The sequence below is a fragment of the Sinohyriopsis cumingii genome, chromosome 17, assembly GCF_028554795.1.
Source record: "Sinohyriopsis cumingii isolate HCF-2022 chromosome 17, ASM2855479v2, whole genome shotgun sequence".
Lineage (NCBI taxonomy): Eukaryota > Metazoa > Mollusca > Bivalvia > Unionida > Unionidae > Sinohyriopsis > Sinohyriopsis cumingii.
The window spans coordinates 14,905,116-14,929,401 of record NC_142977.1 but is presented as its reverse complement, the minus strand read 5'-3'; the positions used below and the strand labels follow the sequence as shown (position 1 = coordinate 14,929,401).

The 24,286-nt window shown below is 33.3% G+C and overlaps 1 protein-coding gene across 1 annotated transcript; it reads left to right on the top strand.

Moving 5' to 3' along the window:
• The first annotated feature begins 14,063 nt into the window (after window positions 1-14,063).
• On the top strand, window positions 14,064-17,435 carry LOC149777795 (uncharacterized). The gene is made up of 2 exons (XM_089938264.1): window positions 14,064-14,200; window positions 16,301-17,435. Exons 1-2 carry the CDS (start codon window positions 14,155-14,157, stop codon window positions 16,714-16,716), a joined length of 462 nt encoding a protein of 153 aa, XP_089794390.1. The 5' UTR covers window positions 14,064-14,154; the 3' UTR covers window positions 16,717-17,435.
• Window positions 17,436-24,286: the final 6,851 nt, after the last annotated feature.

The following is a 24,286-nucleotide window of genomic DNA, read 5'->3' as shown; positions in this document are numbered from 1 at the left end:
GAATAGTTATGGCAGTTTTGACAATACCAATTCTATAGAATTTGTTTTGTGTCTAATTGACGTTAATGTTCGTGTAGTTATTTGTTTTGGATTTTCTTTCGTGCATTTATCGTAATCGTCTTTCTGTATATCTCTTCGAACAAATTTAATGACGCAATACGCAGTAAGGTGAGACTATCTGCTACAACCTATGCTGCAACTACTACTACTACTAATACTACTACTATTACGACATCTAGTACTACTAACAACACACTGCTTTTGCGTATAATACATTTCTCAACCCACGTATTATTTTCAATTCTTTTTATCCTTTATTATTTTTTCTTCTACGAAAACGCTTTCGTACGTGATTACAATTCCGGTTCAAATTTTAGATTTCTGTAGCACTTTTAACAGTGATGGCAATAAAGACGAATGTGATTTGTTTTTAAGTACAATTCTCGTGTGTTTTATTTAATTTTGCCACTGCAATGTTTTCGTTTTCTGAGAATAGATTCATTCAACTGATTCCTGTGGTAAAGCTGGACTACATAGAAAGCAGCAAAAAGTCCTTTCACGGATAATGAAGTTAACTTTCTATTTCTTTTGTATCCCTCTCTAATGAAACATGCAATTAAGAAAATCGTTTGTCGTCTTTCTTTCTCTAATTTTATTGTATTATATTAGTTATGCTTTTCTTAATAATTTTTCATTGTGCATTTTAAGTGTTCAAGGTTTTTGCTATTTTAATGCAACAATAATTTGTTTTATCTTTCAACTCAATGCTAATTGAGAATGATTTGATTTCATCTGTTTGTTTTATAACAGCAATTTTAAGTATGAACATAAGAAAGTAGCCTTTAATGGATTATATTGCGTGGTTTCGACAATCACAGAAAGTTTTAAAGTTTATTTCTCCTATGTTTTTTCCCCTGGTTATTCCAGATTTATTTCCAATCTTCTCAGAAACAGATCTTTTAGGGAATCTTGGCTTTCACAAATGTTAGATATCTCCACCAGTGTCAATAATAGTATTGATAATAATAATAATAATAATAATAATAATAATAATAATAATAATAAAATAATATTAATAGTGTTAATAATAATAATAATATAGAATTTTTCTTGAATGTGTTACTGTGATGTTGTATTTTTTAATTATGTTTATTGTTTGAGTATTTGTGAAGGTTTTCTGCTATCTTCTCATAATGCTTGTGTTATGGGATTTTTATTATGTTTAACAAAACTTCGATCGTTGACACAGGTGTATAATTATTACTTGGGATAATAATTATAATACGAATTTGCTTCTTTTGGAAATTAGATTTGCCGTAGTGTTGATTAGGGATTTTAAAGGTATTTGTTTAATTATTGTATTGGGGTTATTATTCTATTTCTCAGCAAACTTTTCTTGTGGGATTCCAATTGTTGAGGAATCGTGGATTGTTATCACAGTTGTGACAATAACAATAATAAGAAATTTGTTTTATGTCTAATTTACTTTATTCTGGTGGATTTGTGCTGGAGTTTCTCTCATGAGATTATCGTAATATCTCTTCTTTATGATTCGTATAATCAACGCACTGATCCAATAATTATGGTATAGCTAGATTATCCAGTAATGACCAAACTTTTGCAGGTGTGTTAGTCATTCTATATGCAAATATTGTCACTTGAATGGCGGAGATAAAAGGAGAAATTGTGGTTTAACAAATACAATGATATCGTTTCTCTGTCAGGTGTGCAAAAACAATAATATAGGGATTACTAGCATATTGACAATTGTGATCTTTAACCCCGCATCAGCACGCTGTCGGCCGAATCACACAGACGAAATGTTGTGTTTCTCTGCAACTTTTGAAAGATTAATAGACCGTTGTGCTTGTTATACTACTAATAATAATACTACTACTTATGCATCTACATTTACTAGTTCAACTACTACTACCAGTAATAAAACTGATTTGCTAATAATTTAATTTGTCACCCTTTTAGCTTTTAAATTCTTTATTACATATGTTTTGTTCTATCTTCTCAGAGACCCTATCCTATGGGATTCCGAATCCTCTAAAAGTGTTAGATTTCGGTGGCAGTTGTAACATTAATATCAATAAAAACGAAATCGTTTTGTTTTTACGCTAAGCTTCCACTGTGTGGGTTTTGTTTAATTTTGCCACTTAAATACTTTTTTATATGGTCTACTGAGATTAAATTTATTAATCTGATCGTTATGATAAAGCTGGATTACCTACAAAACAGAAAAATGGCCGTTCACGGATAACTATATAACCTCAATATCTCACCGTTATCCCCCTGTAATTAAACAGGAAAGTAACGAGAGTTTTTCAGATCTTTGTTTTGCTAATCGTATTTTATTGTATTAATATTTCTTTGCTGAATTTTGCACCAATTTCCTTAACACGTTTTAAGCGATCAAGAGATTTTTTGACATTTCAAAGTATCAACCCAAAGTTTATCTGTGAATTCATGCTAATTGACTATGAGTTTTGTTGGTTTCATGCAGCAATATTATGTATTAAAGTAACAATAAAACTTTTAATTGATGGTAACCCGTCCTTTTAACAATCATAGATGTTGAGGGATAAGGAATTTGCGGAACCAAGGTTTTTAAGAGTGAGCAATCTCTGTACTAGTTTTGATAATAATAATAATAATAATAATAATAATAATAATAATAATATTAAATAATATAAAAAATAATTATATGATGATAATAATAATGACATTGTAATGGACATTTGACCCTGTATAACATTGATATATGTTTTTTCTGATCATTTTTCGTGTTTTTCTCTTATCTTCACGTACTACTTTTGTATGGAATTGCGATTATTTCACGAAACATATCGCTGTTACAGTTTTACTACCAACACAACTACTACTGGTAATAATTTCAATGGTCATGAATTTTATTTCATTTAGAATTTTGGCGTGTTGTGTTGTTGGGGATTTGGGAGAATTTGTCCAATATCTAAGCTAACTTTCGCTGATGGGATTCCAATATTTCAAGAATCATGAATAGTTATGGCGGTTTTGAAAATTACAATAATAACTAATTTGTCTTATGCTTTATTCACGTTTATATTTGTGGATTTTGTTTGTTTTGGATTTGTTTTGTCCGCATGTCATAATCTTGTTTTTTTTATGTCTCTTCGAATCAATTTATTGACGCAATACATGTGGTAAAGCGAGACTATTTACTACAACCAACGCATCTAATACTACTTCTACTTCTAGCATTATCAACAACACAATGATTTACGTATAATAAATTTCTCCCCCACATATTATTTTAAATCCTTTATAGCGTTTATCATTTCTGTTTCTTCCAAGAAAAAATGTGCTTACGTGATTCTGATTCCTGCACAAATTTCACATTTTTGTGGCAGTTTTAATAGTGACGGAAATAAAGACGTATTCGATTTGTTTCTAAATTACATTTATCATGTGTTTAATTTTATGTTGCCACTGCAATTGATTTTTCATCGTATGATGTTTTCTGAGAATAGATTCATTCAACTCATTCTTGTGGTAAAGCTAGACTACCTAGATATCAGCAAAATGTCCGTTCACTGATAACGATGTTAACGTACTATTTCTCTTGTATCCCTCTCTAATGAAATATGTAAATTAAAGAGATCGCTTGCCGTCATTTTGTATTTTTTTCTTTGATTTATATTCCATCAATTGATATAATGCATTTTGGTGTTAAACAGATTTACTGTTCTTAAATAGTCAACAAGTTATCTTTCAACTACGTGCAATTGAGAAACTACATTTAAGTAATGGCCAACAATGATAATGTGTTGTTAAATGAACGGCGACAATCTATCCGTTACACACATCCCTCCGAATATAGATTCCTAAAACTACTTCAGTCTACAATAATATTGTCGCTGTCCAAATTCATAGGTGGCAATGAGTATGTTGTCGAGGATTGTTTTAGATGGCGTCTGTTATTTAGAAAATCAAATGAGAAGTGTCTCTCGAATAAGAAGTTCTAACCGTTGTAACATGACAGCCAAAGACATATGTTGCTGGATTCCTTAGCGAAGGACATACCAATGAGTCAGAACCTGCTGTTGGATTATAAAAGCAGTTATATAATCCTGCAAGGAATCATACCTATTCTGTTGTTGCCAGACTGATCCCAGGCATAATCGGGTTTAATACAATCTGACATTGGCTGTTCACTTGCAGCGCGTGTCTCAATATGCCACTGGCCACCGTGGTAAGGTTCTGATCGACGACATGCCGATAATTTGGCTTTGATATTAAGTTGCAGTACTCAACAATGGCAAATATATCGTGATCGAGGATTTGTATTATCGCGAGGTTATGCTCTTATTTCGACGATGATTTTCACTATTGATATCCTTAATCCATTGCTCAGTTCTTGGAAGAATTTTAACAACGTCCAAGTCCGGTGTTCCGTCTTCTTTGGTTTTTACACAAAACATCATATCATATAGATAATAATTCGTAGGTAATCCTCCGGTTTTTTCCAAACGAATATTGGGCAAAATAAAATAAACCTGTGACTGTGCAATCACGATTTCAAGACTTTGTACATTCGGTACCGAAATCTGTTTTGGAAACACAAACTCGAATTCTGGTTGAGTTCTTGACACGTCATGATAGGTATACTTGGCTATTCAGTATTTGCAATGATATCATCAAGTAGTGAAGTTATTTCTTCTGCTATGATTTTTTAACGGTAAGCTAATTTTGGATTCAATCGAAATTGTTAGTGCTTCTAATGATCTTATTGAACAATGCACATAAGGCATGATTAACGTCACCGATGGCGACGCATTCACAATCGTATAACTTATTGTCATCGTGGGCCACCGAAACCGTATGCGTTCGTCGCCGTTGTAATCATATCATTATGCACTTGCAGGTTTGTAGTCTGAACATGGGTAACTATCACGCTATTAAGTTGAGCACAACAGCAAAAGCAAAACACCAACATTCACATCAAGTTCAACCACGGTGATATAAGGTACGTGGCCAGGAACACTCCAATAAACGCCCACGACGTAGGAAAGAGAGATTAACGCTATTGTCGATGACGACGATCCTGCTGTTGTATATTCTTTTGTTTTACAAAATGGTCACAATAATGCTTTTTGACGATGCCTGACGCGCACATATTAGTACTGGTACACTCTTGAATATCGTGGCTGCTCCGTGTTTAAGCTCGTTTTGACATTATACTGCTTTTATACCGTTTAATTCCTGGGTGATAGGAACACAAAGTACAACTGCTGGTGGATCGTCTTACATCAATATTTGTCTCAACACTGGTTTTGATTTTAAATATGCTTAGGTCATAAACCCCCGGAGAGATTTCATGTGCTATTTTGAATATCCCATCTCTAATAGATATATTGTCACTTACAACTCCGTTCTGTTTGTGAACGCTTTCAACCCTATTTTGGCACTATCACATTCGGAGTGCAGTGAAGTAATATATATACTGGTATCATCAAGTGCACGTCACATCATTGATACTGCTCTTTTTGTACTGTCGAGATCACCAATTATTTCAGCAAGTTTCCCTAGGCTTTGGTTTAACCGCTAAGATCTGGTGAGAAGTAGTTTAAATTATTTCTCTATGCATGTTTCAAACCGTTTATCCGATGCATAAAGTTGCGCGTCAATGATAGTATTTGCGACTCTTGTGGATGTGGTTACCACATCGATTTGCCGCTTAGTAGCATCATCGATGTCGCTGTCAATATCACTTATAATCATGATTTCGTTGATGAGACTAAGTTCGCCGGTCATTGTGACCCCGGATTTTAAAAAAGACTTTGCGCCATCGTTGTTTACAACATACTTACTGCGTCAATGTATCTTCTTTTGAATCGCAAGCTCGTTCAGCCACTTTTATGGTTTTATCATAGTTAAAGGCCAGCACCCCAAACATCGTGTCACCGGATTTTATAACACGACTATCAATCTCCGAGGGTAGCCCAGCCAAATACACACCCAAGACAGCACCTCAACGAGTGTCATTTTCCTAACGATGCTCGTCCAATTAACAAGCCTGTTTTTCTAAACATCAAGTTGAACCTGAAAAATAACAGGTCGACACAACCAACTATAGCACAATTTATAAGCTGGCCATGTTCATCTTTGGTCACATACTTTGAAAGATCAATATCTGTCTTTTATTAGCATGTTTTCGTTTTTGTGCGACCTTAAGTGTCTACCATTACATGATTGCTGACGTCTAAAATTATATATGTGGTAAACTCGAACATGAAATGTCCTCCAACATCTCAATGGATTCACGTTCACATATTGGAGGGATCCATCGGGTTTAACTTGGCAGTTCATACCAGACAGATGCATCGTTAGCAATGTCACATTTGTTATGGAGACACGTCTTATCGCCGCTGACTGCCCTGCCTAATTATACCTTTTGTCAGAGTAACATTAATGTGGTTGAATGACATTATTGTATTTGCAAATCTCATTGCCGTTCATATACTTGGCCTTGGGAAGTGAGTCTATAACTCTTAAGCTTCAACCAACTCTCTCGAAAATGATCGCTTTGTTTGATAGCATCTGTTATTTTGCTATGAGATATCAATTCACACGAGCTAGCACTTATACGCACGTAGGCGTTAACGACAGATTGTCTAAGTAGATCCAGATGCTCCAACGAAAAATAGTAAATTGGATTATGCATTAAATACTTTCGCTTAGATATCTGCAACCCTGTGCATATACTTTGGTCTTTACCCATAAGTAGTTGATATACCCGTGCAACACGATTGTTCGAAAAATTAAGATTGATTTCTTGGGTTGGTTCTTAATGTTCGTTTGTCCTCAACAATACCTAAATACACTAAGTCGGTCCATGATATCTGCGTTTTTCATCTGTAATTTAGTCATTCAACTTCCTTAATGCTAACAATATGTCTTAGCGCTGACACTCCTTCTTGACGTGCCATGAGGTGTGTCCATTTACCGCGTTTTAAACGCATCTGCTCTCATGGAAAGCCACAACGTCGTTGTTCCTCCGCTCGACATAAGGTTGATTAACAGGGTTTTTTTTCTGCGAAAGAGTGTGTCATCGCAGGCATAAAGACGTCAATGTTTTCGAATCAGTAGAGACAGCAACGTCGCGCCATATTGCATCATCGTCGGTTGTTAGCCAGTATATGCTAGTATCTTGCAGTTATACATGTATTCGTCCTCCTACGTTTGGTACACGTGCTCATAGGAATAATATTGATAATTTCGCATTGACTCGACTATGCGCAACAGTGCGTCATGTCGAATGCTGGGTCTGGTATAGGTTTATACTGATCGTTGTTGTCTAAAATATGTGTTAGATTGCATCCTTGTATATTTTCATCTGCCGCATCCGTTTTGTACACGGCAATACATTTCATTCCTGTAATCGTTGATTTGAAGCTGCATGTATGGTTTTACTAAGTCTGTGCAAGTCTGTCTCGTATATGCAAGAACTCGGTTTCAGCAATGTCGACGAATGATTTGACGGCATATCGAAAACGATTTCGACGGTCTTCATTCCAAGTACAGAAATTCTCTTGTAGCACCCGATGTGGATGGAAATGAATGATTATAAATGGTCAATACTTGGTCAGGGTTACCCGAAGGTCAACTTTCACAAATTATGTATCCAAATATATATATAGTCCGATGGATAAATAAATAGGTAAAATACTGGAATGTACATTTTAAATGGTTATATGTTGAACATTGCCATATCTCTCAAAAATAGATTTAAAAAAAACAGTACGGCCTAGCTGTTATGTATACCATTTGTATTAGCCAATATGAATGTACATAAAACATCTATTAAGTTTCTGACAGAAGGAAAGCATGCACGAATCCTTAGAATTGGGGAATATCGAGTTAATCATCGCAGTAACATTCATGTATTACTTTGGTGCTAGACAAAAATACCCTGAATGACGTGCTAGGAACTGGCATCATGCATGCAACTAACGCTTGAAATATAGATCAGAATTATTTTCCTGTCCCGATAATGTATTAAATCATACATACATATGTCCCTAATGTAAAGTTTTATGAAATATTCATTAATATTAAAAATACACAACCGAATTATATGAAGCTGGCTATGGATACTAGCTTTTTAACGAAGGAACTGTCTCCTTCAGAAGGAGTGACCTGGATTATTACTGAGTCAACTTGTTTCAGAGTTGAAACTTGTATGAGTTATCTAATCTTCACAATTAGAACTACATGTGTTATTAGATTACATGTGTGAGTCTTAGAAAACACTGGAATATGTGATGGGTGTTTCTGCTACTTGTAATACATCTTATCCACTAAGGTATGCATTGTATTGAAGAATTTATTTGGGCTGTCTATTTATAAACCGAAAACATGCTGCAGATTGAAGAATGTTGCAGTTCCCTATTGATCCAGTTCTGCAATTCTAAGATGAGAGAGATAATTATTTTTATTTTCCGTACGCCGTGCTTGACACATTCAACACGAATCACTTGGAAATTGAGGCCAGCATTTTTCGTAATAGTCCTAGGCACAATGAAAATGATTCAGTTATTAATGATAGGGTACACTTGGAACAGAGAAATATTTTTAATGGAATGGTGGTTAATAAAATAATAATATGTTTAAGGCGAAGTGTACAATAGAACAACATTCAACAGGTAAATGTGACACGATCCTGCTGCGTTTATGTCAGTACGGTTCTCAAGGAATATAATATCTCCATCCTGTTTTGCAAGTAAAGCGTGCTCGAAGGTTAGATACTACGGTCGGTTAATTATCGCGTTTCCACGTGTTTGATAATTTGGGTGAAATGAGGAGAATATGAAATTTGACCTCATTATAATTTGAACAAATTTAAATTGAACGCTTCATAAAGAAAGATTACTGTGACCGCAAAATTAGTTTTTAACATACTTTTCTGGAATATTGAAAAAAGTTCATCTAACATTAGATATAATAATAAGGCTAATATATATTAGACAATGAACAAAATACATTGCTTAGTGACGTGATTATCAGTATTAACATCACTGACACTTATTGCATTCCACTTGGTTTAAAAAAAACAAAAAACAGAATCTCAGCGAGCCAATAATTTATTTCTGATTGATGACTGTGGAAATCTAGATACGGTACACAGCTAAACAACTAACTGAACCGAACTAACTTAGTGGTAGACAAATGGAATCATCATTTCTGGGGATGAATCAACTTAGCATTTCACCCAAGTGAATGAAGTGTTGTAGATAAATCAATAGGTAGCGCTTTTGAATTCAAACGATATGACCATTTATCATTGCAAAATCACAAAATACTACTAGTCACATGTTAAGTCACTGGTAGCTATAATATAAGATGTAGCGATATATTTAAGTACGTTAATGGCGTGACCAATTTATACGTTCCATGTAGCATGACTCTGGTCAGTATTAATGAGCAACTGATGGTTATAAGCCTTGAATGAAACCAAAGCCATTGAGACATGAAACACACGCCAACGTGATCAAGCTTTTGCTGACTGGCCGCTGCAATCACGAGATCATATCTACATACACGCTTTTCGGTCCTGTAGAGTTTACCGAAGAACAATCGTTAACAAAGCCAATGAAGTGTACATCAGATTTTACACGACACTGATGTATCCATCAAGATGAATGAACTTACTAATTTCCTGACATTGCACATGAAATAAACATTGATAGGAAACTTTAAAAAGGTGTCAAACCTGATGTCAACATAGATCGAAATAGGTTTACCATGAGATATGGTACAATAAATATGGCTTTTCTTGGTCAAAATAGATCACATTATTGGCAGTTCATTTCTAATGGAAGGAGAACAATAATATTATTGCTGATATATGTGAAGAGTGTGATAGATTCAATTTAGATAGAATTGTTAAATAAATTTCAGTACGAATATTCACAGTTACAATCAAAAGCTGTTTCACACTGCAGTCGGATTGTTATTTCAAATTCAACTTAATGATATGTTCACGTCTTGAAACTCCACTTCTTCGTTCATAGGGTGTGAAATTCTGCTGACTGAACACTTCGAATGCCTGTTGGGTAAGATAACTTTTACGTGTTCCTTTCCATGTATATTAGACGTCCGGGTTACCATAACCATTTAGAATTTCCTGATCATAGCATATCTTATTTTCGTATTTATTTTAATGAAACATGTATATTATTATATACGTTTTTGACAAGACGTGTGGTTATGTAAGTTGTATAAAAACCGCGTCAGTGTACATATTTATGTAGAGTACCATAAGCAATTGTTCAAATTCCACTGTGCTCTTCAGTGGAGTGATCTCATTCACATGTGAACAGTTGTCATTACAACTGGCAATACTATCACATATACGTTACGTTATTTACATCCGTGTCATCTTTGGTTTTTGATATAATATGTTCTTCCTAGTAACAAATTCCTTAGTGAAGATGCAATCTTCGAAATCAAATTCACAAAAGGATTTAACTGTTTCTCACTAACCCAATTTGAAAAGTTTGATTGTGAGAGATAAAGTCGTCAAATAGTTGTGCTGTAGCAAGCTTAATCGGCCTCTCCATTGTAATTGTCGACAAACAAACCGCAAAATAAGACAGTCATATTTAAATAAAGCTTGCTTCATGCAGATGTTTATTTGAGAGTGCAGTGGACAAAATATATTAATGAGAAATTAATACAATGATTTGGGAGGTATACAATGACCGACATCCGATTTAATCCTAGTATGTGCCGGTCACAACATGTGAACTGGCGATCGTGCCTAATACATAGAGGAATTACGAAATCTAGAAAATTCACACTATATGAGGAATACACCCTTCTGTGCTTTGTTTATTTTTAGTTCCAAGGCAGTTATAAAAAACTGATTTGTATTAAGATATATGAATAAGAAATGTTAAATGAAAATGCCTACTAAAGGCATTAAAAAGATATCAACTGAAATAGCAATAAATGAAGTTTTTCCAAGGACCTAATTGAGATTCGTATGAAATATTTAATGAAACAGAATCATACTTGAAGAAACAAAACTCCGTTAGTTTTTTTCCGTCAAAATGTAACTGGAAGTACGATTAGAATGATAAAAATACTATAAAGGAGGAATTAAAATCGAATAACATTAGTATTATCATAAACTGAGACTCCAAATTTTAACAATATAGTTGGGCCAGAAGTAAGTGGGTATGCAAGTAAAATGTTCGACAGAACTGAATAATTGATACTGCAGGAAGACATATAATTTTCTCAAAGAGACAATTTCACAGTTATTCCAGGGACAGTTAAACAAAGGTTCCTTTTACTTTTTCGCTCAATCATCGAATTAATTGCTGATTCTATCCATTAACTTCTTCAGGCATTACATAAAGGGTGATCAGCAATGATCATATTCATCGCTTTTATGAATTTGTGCTTGTGTATGTATATCTGTATTTATGCTTGAATCTGTATCTGTCCTGTTTGAATTAATACTACTTGGTATTCATACGTGTATACAAAGATTAAAAGTAATACTAGATATTAACCTTAGCTAGCCGACATGTTTGAGGTCGGATGGTTTAATAATTCCCGTATGAAAAAGTAATAGCAGTTATTAACCCTTAGGTAGCCAACATGTTTGAGATCGGATGGTTTAATAATTTCAGCATGAAAAAGTAATAGCTAATATTAACCCTTAGGTAGCCAGCATGTTTGAGGTCGGATGGTTTAATAATTCCAGTATGAAAAAGTAATAACAGATATTAACCCTTCGGTAGCCAACATTTTTGAGGTCGGATGGTTTAATAATTCCAGAACAAATTTTGTTCTAACAGATTAGAAGCTACATGCATTCGTCTCTCACAAACTCATCTAAAGTCTGCGGGTGTAAGCTGGTGTATATGACCTATATACTTTAATTTAAGAAGTGCTACTGTAGCATGCAAAGGAAAATTGGTATGCGGAAAGGAGGTTAGTTTTAAGTACATTTCCAAGGAATTGTATACGTGAAAAACGTCATATTTGGGTTTATGTCTATCTATCCTTCCTTCGTTCACTTGTATTAAAAAACGGATACAACTCGTTGTATAGCATTGAAACAGCCTATACACTATAATATGCATATTATATATATATATATATATATATATATATATATATATATATATATATATATATATATATATATATATATATATATATATAATTGTGGTTGGAGTGATCAATTTTAGTCAGTCCCATCTGCAACGTCAAATGGCCATGACCTTACGTAATAACAGCTGATACGGAATGAAGAAGTGTGTTACATTAAATTTCCAATCAAGCCTTAAACCATGTTGGATTTTATCAATGGACAACATGATAATATGAACAACATGCTATCCCCTACTAACAAAACGGTAACAACTAAATAAATTGTATACAGGAATAACATTTTATATCATTCTCAACAATCTTGATCTCATATCAAATGAAATGTAACTACTGTCACAATTACGTTTATTAGGCAAATTCATACTTTACATCGTTGGCAATGGTTACCCGTGGTGTCAGCACTTTTTTTTCATATAAAAATAACATTCCTTTTTAAATTTTAGTATGTCCTATACAGGAATACCATTATATATATTTTTTTATCAGCATTAATACTTAACGAGACCCTTTTAGTTGTCTATGTGAAATTAAGTGTGTAGTTGTTAAATGTAGATTTACTCGCAAAACCGGCCATAGGTTTGGTTTGGTTGCACAGTTGAGTGCTGGAGTGCTGAAAGTAATTAATGACTACACATACAAAATAATCTATATTAGCACACAAAAAAACACCTTTATGGATTCGTATGTACACTTTACAATGGTGTTAAGTCGCATTGGTGGAGATGGCAGTTTTGCCATTTAAAAGCTTTATTCAGTTTTTGAATAATGGTCTCATAAATATTTTTTATTTTTGTGTAAGTGGTCATATTCACCATACCACCAACATCCAAACACGTTTTATAAATAAGCAAATAAAAATAAAATATAAAAAAATTATCATTGAAAACGCCAATGCCACATTTTGTGTTTCATTTAGTAGTCTCTGAGTATTGATTTATTTCAATAACTTTTAAGTCCTCAGATAATTTCTTGAATCTTGGTTTATATCCCTCAGCGGCCTCAAAATGTACTGGCCCAGTTCTCACGCTATTATTGTTGTTGTTGTGTATGGCTAGGGTGACTGAGGTCATGGGGTGCTGTGTTAGGAAATTTATCAATCTCTTTTGTTCTGTTTCATTTCCAGCGTTTGTATCATCCATCGCATTATCATCAAATCTATCTTCATCTGCTTCAATCGCTGATATTGTTTCTTTTGACTTCTTGTCATCTAATTGTTCAAAAAAATTGCAAAATCAGCGTAATCGGCCATTTTGTGCGACTATGTAGCAGACGAATACCAAAATGTTCACTATGTATTTCAATCACAGAATATGTGAAAAAGTAAAAAAAAATGGTATAATTTATATTTATTTGCTGAATATAAATTTTAAAAGATGAAACAGTCGTTTTTACAATGACGTGTCTGCAATGTTTATTTATATTGCAATGAGTACAAAAACCGAAAGTAGTCCCAGAATATATATATATATATATATATATATATATATATATATATATATATATATATATATATATATATATATATATATATCGAGCGCTGAAAAAAGACTTTGTGTTTTGAGGCCCAACCCATACTTTAAGTAGTAAATACCGCGATAAATCTTGCCTGTAGTCTAGGTAAAGGATCTGCTAATTGTGTGCTGTTCGTATTTGCAACATTAAAACTAAACCCGTCCTATATCTTCATCGTAGAGCTCCAATAAACTGTTATACAAACATTCGCATGTGACATCAGTTTGAAGCGTTCTAATTTGTTATATTATACGACCAAAGGCGGTGTTAACTGAGACTGGTTGATAGGACTGGAAGTGTAGGTATATAAAGATAAAGCTGTCTATATGAGTCCATATTCATCTAAATACCAGCATGAACTTCCTGCTTATTGTGTATGTCCTTCTGCCTACACTTTGTGATGTCGTTTGCAGTGAAGCTGGCGCTTTTGAGATTTCCGATCAATGGGATTCCGTTGTAAAACTGAAGATGAGAGTTGATGACCAAATTAAACACCTGGAAAAGTTCAAGAAAGGTCTGTTTAGCACTATAGTTTTGTTTCACTTACATGTGCATGACATTTTAAAACTTTTTTTGTTAAGAATTAATCTGAATGGTATTTCTTTACGTGATAGGAATTGCGGTAAACTATGCCAGTACATCAGGGAATTCAATTTTACATCTTTAAGTTATTCTGTGTTCTTCTGACAGCACGAGTGTTTTTGTAATTTGCAAAATAACATTAAAAAGCAAGTTTGTTTTAAGGCATAATTATTATTGAGTTTTCAATAATGGGAATCTATACGGGGACAAGAACGTTAAACATATACTAACAATAAGCGAGTATTTAAACAATTCACAGGTAATAAGTAGTTACCTCATATTTACCTAAACCGCTCCGGTGGTTACAGCGTGTGCCTTGGATGCGGCAGATCACGGGTTCTATCCCCTGTAGAGTCATACCAAAGACTTACAAAATGGTACTAACAGATGCCTGGCTTGGCGCTCATGCCAAGGACTAATAATTTTAATTGAAATTTGTTTCGGTTTATTTAAAGTACATAAAAATACATTGACTGCAAACTCCATGACAATTTATTAAACAAAGAGTTTTTAAGTTTTTCTCCCAGCGTCAGCTTCTAACATAAATATTAGAATTTTGACAAATATATTTTGAGGAAGACCTATAACGTGTCAAATGTATATGCGCAGACACCATACCATCAACGGATGTCTGAAGATGGATGTTCATTATGATAGGGTGCTACATTTTTTGAAACGAAATTCATATTTATGAAATCAAAACCACAAGAGGACTTTCGTTGTCGTATCATAAAATAATTCACACCTAGACTTTATGAACTTGCCCTTGGAAACACTCGGTTTGGGAATCTAAGTCTCCAACGTTAATATACCCAAGAACATAAATGACACCCGGAAAAGAGACAAAGCGAGATGAAACTAATCATGTTCGTCTCATAATAGCAGATGCTCAAGGTCTATCCTCCGATTTCCAAATGCAATTTAGGCCATAAAAGCCAAACATAAAATATACCAATCCCATGTTCATACGAATGTGGCCATTATATGAACTGCTATCACTTACATAAACCATTGTTTAAATGGTTTTAAACTATTATCCTTATCAACAATGCAAGACGTAATAGTACGAAATCGTTCTGAATTCACTATATATCCTTTTAGTCCTGTATATATCGAACCATTTTAGATTTCAATAAAAATAATATTTATAAGAAGTGTATTAAATCCATTGGTAAGACACGCTTAGAATGCGTGCAAGTAACAGTATTCTTCATACATTTGACAAAAAATGTAGCACACGCCACACATTTATCCTTCTTTGATCTATATCATATTTGTCTTGCTATAAATATAATTGTTTTTTTTTCTTCAAAATATACCAGCTGCGTATGAATTACACCTGCTTGCCAGCAGAAATATATAAATATTAAGGATGGACGAACACCTGTCCAGTCCAGTCCGCCCGTACTCGGCGTTATTTCCACAGCCTATGACTATATGACCTGACAGAGACTGAAAATAAAAATTTCATATTGCCCTTCGGGACTTGCTCCAAATTTAAAGACTATTGAAGCATAATAAAGATATATATATATATATATATATATATATATATATATATATATATATATATATATATATATATATATATATATATATATATATATATATATGAGAAATGATTTATCTATTTAGAAGATATAAGCGATTGATTTGGTCTCTAAATAAAAAATGATGCAAATTCATTTATGTTGAAAATTTACAAACTTATATGTTATTATAATACTTTATTTTAGAAAATGTAATATATGTTAATAAAGGAACCTAAATTGATGTCTACTTAATTGCATTCGACGTCTCAATATGAAGTTACTTATGTTCATGGATTATATGCATTAAAAAGGTAACATTAGGAACTAATGAAAAGTAATATCGTATTTGTATCATAGAATTTATATCAACATGATAAAGATTACAATCTTACATTTTGCTTAAAGTTCAGTATTTCGATTCTCACACAACACGTAAAAAAGCATACATCATTTCTTACATGGACCTGTTCTTTAGAACACGTTTAATCTATTATTTGCAGATTTCGAGAAACCTATACCCGCATTCATGGCATTTATGTCGCAGGATCCTTTAACAGTTCCACCCAATACTAAAATAGTATTCCCTGACGTCAAGCTCAATGTCAATGGTTACTACAATGAAAGTATGGGTGTTTTCAAGGCACCTGTTTTCGGAACGTATCACTTTGGCCTTACCTTGTCAAACATAGATTCATCAATTCCTGCATTTCATGCGGAAATGGTATCACGTAACGGCACGCGAAAATTACGTTCCATAGAATACGTCGGGAATAAAGTCATCGAGATGAGGACTATCTCTGTACAGATCGATTTGGATGCTGATGAAGAGGTTTGGATAAGGTCTGCAAACTCTAGAATGATATTGGCACCTGGAAAATATTCATCTTTATCTGGTTTTTTTGTGCAGGGTAGATAGATCCTGTTTTTCCAGCAATTGTATATTGAGCATATTAGTTTTGGAGAAATCCACAGGAACTTAAAGTAACTATTGCATTGTAGAAAAATGTTAATATTAGTACACCATTTAGCAGCTTAATATCTACTGCATAATTATTTGATGTTCAACGTGTATTGTGATAAGCATTCTGATATATATTAAAAGCTTTTATCGAAGTGCAAATGATAAGAATAATAACCCCATTTGGACCAATATTTTCCTTTGTTTGATTATTTGTGTTTTCACCTTGGTATGTAGTTTCAGCGATTGACCAGAATAATATGTATTACAATGCGTTTGCACTAAAAGTCTATCTTAACCCCAGAATATTTGCCTTCTCTAAAAACAAATATTGCCTATATTTGAAAAAATTGCGTCGTAAAATCTAAGAATTTACTAAAATATACTTGACAACAAATTCTGCTTAGGTATAATTTATTTAAATCAACCCCCTGAGAGTAAAAGTGAGTGGTGACCTCTACCAATCCGATCAAGCGAACCAAATATAATTATTCATTTTATTATTGTAGCTCCTAATACAATTATAAAGGTAGAATAAAACGACATGGTCAATGTATTACAAAGCATGCAAAATATTCTCTTGATGCAAACAAAATAAAAATGAAATATGCATTGCTTAGGTATATGGAAAAAATGAAAGAAAATTTCGAAAGCGAGGAGAAGAACTTAAGATGTGAAAAAAATGCATTATCTCTTGTGACATCATTTACTGATGTTGTCTTATTCTTTTATAACGGTATCTATTTTAGCTGTGTGTTCGTCTGCGAATTTATTGATTTTCCGAGAAAATATGAATATGATCCACCGGAGTAAAATATAAATTTGAATTTTAGATTCTTAGTCAATTATTCTGATCAGCTGATACACCTTCAAAACAAATATATTTGCAAACCTCTAGTTACCTTATGTATTTGTAGCTTCAACTTGGAAAGACAATTATGTCACTACTGATATTTTCTACGAAAATGTACTAGTATTTTTCTCAACGTTATGAATTATATCACTGAAATAGATTCAGAGGGGAAAATAAACTGTTGCCGTTTCACAAATTCCATGAAAAATATGGATTATTCATTCAGTACGAGAACTGTGATGTGTCCTGTATCTAAACTGTCTCTGCAAACACATACACCGGGTAATTACATTGACACAATCCGTATTTCAAACCACAAAGCCAAAAGTTAATCTAATACACCCAACTTCTTCAAGAAATTTAAATGATCTTCCCAATATATATCCATGAGACTGAACCCTCGTTTACGTCTCAGCTATATAGAAACTCGCAACGAATTAAAATTAATCTTGCACTAACAGGAGTGCAATTTTGTATAAATGTGTATACATTAATAATCTTCAGATGTCTGTCTGTATGACTTCGCTTATGTCTTCAAGTTGAGATATAGTCTGCGTATTTCGTTACGCTTTGAATAGGAATGATCAGTTGGGGTAACTGAAGCAGTCGTTTAGTGAACGTTGAATAAATCTCAATGTTTCTCAATCAACATTCAAGAGAGAAATAAAGTATGAGTACCATTTGGTGTTTTCTCAAACAAGACCACAGTGACATCAGTAGCTTTTAGTTTCTCAGTTAGCTGGTGTTTCAGTGTTATATTGATTACAATTAGAATGAATTGAATACGGACCAGCAATTATGCCAAACGGAATTTGTTCATGATTTGACATGTTCTGTGGTGATAACAGCAGCTAAATTTACTATCACACCACAATTTTCTGGAGTATTATTCGACATAAATTTCCGTAATATCCTTTGCGAATTTGGAATGCTAGAAATGTTTGGAAACAATATCATATGCGGTACTGCAAAACATCGTTTTAACGCTATTTCAGTCTCTGATGATATAATTCCTAGGCAAAGATCATAACTGTATTTGCACTCTTATTATAATGTCTGTTATTTAATTTATTTATTAAGTTCTGTCTGTTATTGAGGTCATCTTGGCAACATATCAAGTGCTGTTACTTATACTAGTACCATTAACTAAGTTTTGATGGAACGGTACTTAACGATAATAACGTTCCAACGTAGACACTGGTTGATGGTGAAATTAACAAACAAGCAATAGTTGATGTTTATTCATTACCTAAAGGTCAGCGCTTTAGAGGGCTCATATAACCGCCGAATACTGTACAATTAGAAACTAATTTTGTGTGTTCGAGTATCCGTCAGCACCAGCTTCTAGTCGGTGATGGGAATATTATCAAGTTTGTCCTGAAATCCAATCCGTAGAGTAGCGTAAATATGTTTCTTAAAATGACTAATAAAGCAAGAGAGCCTACCTAAGATGTACGACGTTTGGCTCTAGTCTACACAAATGTGTATGTCTTAGTCTCGGCATAACACATGAAATGGTCAGTAATTTGACTGCATAACCTTCCTTGCATATTCCTCTGATATTGCAGATATAATGCAGTGATTTTATAAACTGTCTATAACGACTTACGTAATCATGTTAACACATAGCTGAGTGGAGGGAAATTCTATCTAAATTGAAGCGGGTCTCTCAAAACTAGATCATTCTGCCTTGTATAAAGGTTCCCTTAATATTAAATTTTGACTTTTTGTTACACAAGTCTGATGCTTGTACTGCGTTTATTGATTTATCGACATTCCATTTAAAATAATTATCCAATAAATACCGCTATACGAAATTCTGCTAGGAATATAAAACAATATAACTTGGATCGGGACAATTAGCTATAGTTTGAAAGAGTTCCAAATTGTCATTGCCATGTAATATATACTCTGTTTAATTTGTACAGACACTTGCATATAATTTGCAGGAAAAGAATCACCTAGAGTGGTTTCTTTGCATACATTTGTATCTTTCTTTCATAGAGATCATACATCAATTTACATCAGAAATTATGCAACACTAGGTGAAAATTAGGTCGTTCTGGAGAACTCATGGTTTCCTCTTTTGTTCTGAATATCGTGAAAAGTGTCGAAATAAAAAAAATAAAAGTAAAAATCCAGAATAACATAATTGTTTGAGCACTTCCAGCTCAGAGCGTGATCAAATGTGAACAAGATCGTGTTTTAGAGATCCTTAAAAATCCACTCTTGATAATTGTTCATCTCCAATAGGAAAAATATTGAAACTATTGCAGGAGTAGGGTAAAGATTAATGGTAAATGCATCGGATTCCAGAAACTGTGTTTACATTTGAATTTGAATCAATTGTAATTACACCACGTCTAGATATTCTCAATAATATACTTATCAGTGAAATATTTATTGTTTCTAACTGCGTCAAAACGTATTTTAAACTTTAATTTGTGCATACGTTAAATTCCTATTAGTAATTAATTTCGTCGCTGAGTTTAAATCATTCTTCTTATTTAGTCTTCAATTAGAATATATCATTGAAGCTGTTCTTAAATGAACATATATCTTGAGGAATTACATATTTAAAACTGAAGAATGTAAGATGGCGTCATAGAAAAAGTCTGTTTCTACTTTAAACTCTGGTTGCTCTATTAATAAAGTATGTGATCAATCTGTAAAATACAGATGATAAAAGGAAGGACAACTATTTGCAATATCTAAAATTTAACAATAAAGGACGCAACTTTAGTCATGGCATAGTAAATGTACATGATGATTATTTTCCTAAACACTCATCAACAAATTTATCAGCATATTTTCAAATAGCTCAGAAAGTTATAATCAACCGTTATTACCTTCGGAACTTCTTGAAGTGACGAACAACGCCCATAATACACCCACCATGCTTATACAAATACATTTCCAAATGTTAAAACACCCAGCTGAAACAGCATTGTTACCTCTTATGGAGATTTTCAATGACTTATATACAAAACATTTGGTAAGAACCTACTGTTATAACTCCTCCAAATCTCATTCAAAGATAACACAAATCGTCTCAAATACCTTCCCATTTCCTTGAACAAACATGTCTTGAAAACAAAGGGACGAGTACAAAACTCGATTAGTATTTAGAGACTATCAATCTAACATCTCCGTCCCAAAGTGGCTTCCGATATATCCGCACGACAATTTATAATTTGTTTAGATTTTTAAAAATTATTAATGCTTCTATCAATAAAGAATGCTAAGTAGCTGCTTCGTCAATTTGGAAAAGGTCAATGATCCAATATGGAAAGAAGGAATAATGAATGTATTGCACAATCTGGATCCGACTTCTGCATTAATTTCTTTCAAGGCCAGACTACTCTCCACTCTGGTATGTACCAGCACTTTATGGGTGTGTCAAGGAGCAGTATATTGTATGTTACTATTTTTCTTATCAACATCAATAACATTGCAATTGTGGGGCATCTGGAGTTTGAAACGTATTGACGATTTCCTAATATGATGTTGATCGAAAGACATGCATACAATTGGTAGACAATTGCCAGCAAGTAAAAAAATCAAGTTTCATATAGGGCCGTCACCAATTATTTTATATTTACAAACACATAAATAGCATACGTAAATTTCTGCCGTGAAGGTAACATGATGAGGCTAAATTCACACTGAACGGAGAAAATATACCTATACCCCTTGTCCAGCAAACAAAGTTATCAGGTATTTTCTTAAATAGAATGCTAAACGTTCGAAAGCTCTTAATTTGCCCAAGGTAGTAGCGTAAATGGGTAAACTCACTTGGGAACTATTAGAAAAGTCATTCGTAACATGTATTGATCGTTTGTCAAATCTAAGCCAGACTATAGTCTCGTTTATTTTACAGCCAGACAGTCGTACGTAAAGATGATTGTCCCAATTCACCATCAAGTAATAATGCTTCGGAAGCATCTAGTTGATCCCAATGTGCTCGTCTTTTGGATGAAACGAATGAACTATTTTTATCACATTGTACATAAACATTATCTATATAAATATAGACCTAAAATTAGGACCCAACCCGTTCAACCCTACTTGTGCTACTATGTTCCAAAATAAAACATATACAAAAAACCTAAACAAATAACACACCTAACTTTGGCATTTATCATACAGCCTCGACATAAAAATGAGACCTTAAAATATAAAATATCATCTGTATCTGTAGGAACTCCTTGGCTTCTTAAACAACGCAAATTGCATTTTTTACCGTACATGAAAACAAGAGAATGTTAAACAACACTGACGACTTTTACGTTAATGGATCTTTTTATAATTCTTATAATGATCTTTTGTCCGAATTTGAGAAACTACACACAAATTAACGTTGACGGCTTAAAGGATGACGTAAAAGCTGCTGCAGCTTTCATTAGTGTAAATCAAACTGCGAAATGTCGCTTGCCAGGCGGTGCAATGATAATTTCAGCGGGATCCTCCTTACCCTGAAATAAATCAAAACCATTCTTTAAATCCGATCAACTTCACCTAATCATTATCAGTACATCAGGCACTAAACTACAGAAAGTTGGAAAATTTACTAGTAACCATTACCTACATCAATCATACCCATCTGTATACTTTTAACAACATAGTATATTATCATTTGCTTAGCCATGTCGGTATTACAGGAAACCAAATAGCAGAGTCGCTGCTAAAGCTTCCACATATCCTCAACCACCTGATTAAAACTCGAAATTTAAACCTACTAGAATACAAAATCCTAATTTGGTACGTTGCATGTATTGTGGAAAGATCATATCAATAAAACGCTACATGCGATCAAGTCTATTATAAACGAATGGCCTCGTATCTACAGAATGATCAGTCTGCAAGCATTTTGATTGGTCATACTTATATAACCCCCTCCCAGATATTAAAAGGCAAGAGGCTACCCGAGTGCGGTTTTTGAAATTATTCGTTCACGATGAAGCACTATTCGACAGATGGTTTTGATCATCAAACAACATGAAATCGTTACTACAAAGTTCAGTACATGAATTTGCTGTTTGTTGTGGTAGATATGAACTGATTTCCTGAAGGAAGTGATTATTTATTATAACAAATGTCTTGTATGGAACCCTTTTTGAGTATTTTATACAGCATTTATACTCTCTATCACCCTAATTCATCCATAATAACCTTACTACCCTTGATACACATCATTACATTCCTCATTCATATATGTCAATAATATATTCATTGTGTTCCTATATATATGTTAATAACAAATGCGTCACAATTCTAGGTTCAACCTACCTACCTACCTACCTACCTATATATATATATATATATATATATATATATATATATATATATATATATATATATATATATATATATATATATATATAATAACCACACAGATTTTAAAATATACATATTTTAGGTGTGTCAGATTAGCAAAATGTGAAATGTGAAATGTCATCATTAACTTCATTTTTACGTACAGACCGATATCGACTCTGTTGCAATATCTTTGTATTATAGAGGATAGAACTGGACTGGTAATCGATGGGAACAGTGAATAGGGAATAATGAATAATATAGAGTACGGGATAAATGAGCTTGTTCTTAAGCGGCTATGTCTCTATCTTGACATTATAATGGTCAATTAATCTTTATGTCTTTCATTTTATAGCCGCAAATTCCATCTTTCCTGTCTTCATTCTCTAACAGCAATGAATTTATTCTAGTCTATGTTTAGCTTGAAGTATGAATGTTTTTGAATCGAGATTTTTTTGCATTATATTTTATGTTTTAATATTTGTAAAACTGTATATGCTTATTTATTTAGATTGTATTATTATTTTGATACTTACTACATCAGTAATCCACTGGCGTCATTACTGTCATTGGCGTATTATCGATGTTAGCCAATCTTCTGTCCATAAGTCCCAGATGTTACTGAAAATCTGCACATATGTCACAATACATACCACCTGACTTATATAGTATTACAACCGGACCTAAATTATAACAAAATAACCCAACCATCTCCACGGGAAATTACCCAGAACTGTAAACATGTTAATTGTCTGCATGCTTTTAAGGTCATACTCACGCATGGTCTAGAAGACAAACACAGAGAAAATACTTATTTATAGCTTAGATAAAGTATTTATCTTAGAATATAATCTACATGCATTACTAATGTGCTATGTTATTTTCAAATGATAATTCCAAATATACAGTAGTGGACAAACGTCAAAACAATGCAATTGATATACATAATACTCCTCTATCCTCATAACGAAAATGAAGGTTTTATACAAAACAAGGTTCATTACATAATAGTCAGATATACATATGATACCAACAAAAATAACATTACATAGAAATATGTTATAGATTGAAGACACCTATATAAAATTTAAGCAAACATGACCTCTAAATACATAAATTCGCATCTGCAGTCAGGTTATAGTTTCCCGTGATGGGCTTAATTTGTACGTTGTATTACCGAAACAACAAGCGCAACTACAACCATCTCTGATTCTTTGTACGCCATTTTGTAAACAAATGTAAGACGATCATGATACCAAATATAACAATCCGAGAATGAGCCAAACTAATACTGTATCTACTCTAATGTCTTACACTAAGTAACAGAAAAGAGGGAGGGCCAACAAATTTTGTAAAATT

What these genes read in the sequence shown, in the direction of transcription:
- LOC149777795 (XM_089938264.1), top strand. Translation starts at nt 14,155, where the DNA reads ATGAGAGTTGATGACCAAATTAAACACCTGGAAAAGTTCAAGAAAG. An exon ending in CCTGGAAAAGTTCAAGAAAG is followed by an intron (nt 14,201 to 16,300) that starts GTCTGTTTAGCA and finishes TATTATTTGCAG; the next exon opens with ATTTCGAGAAACCTATACCC.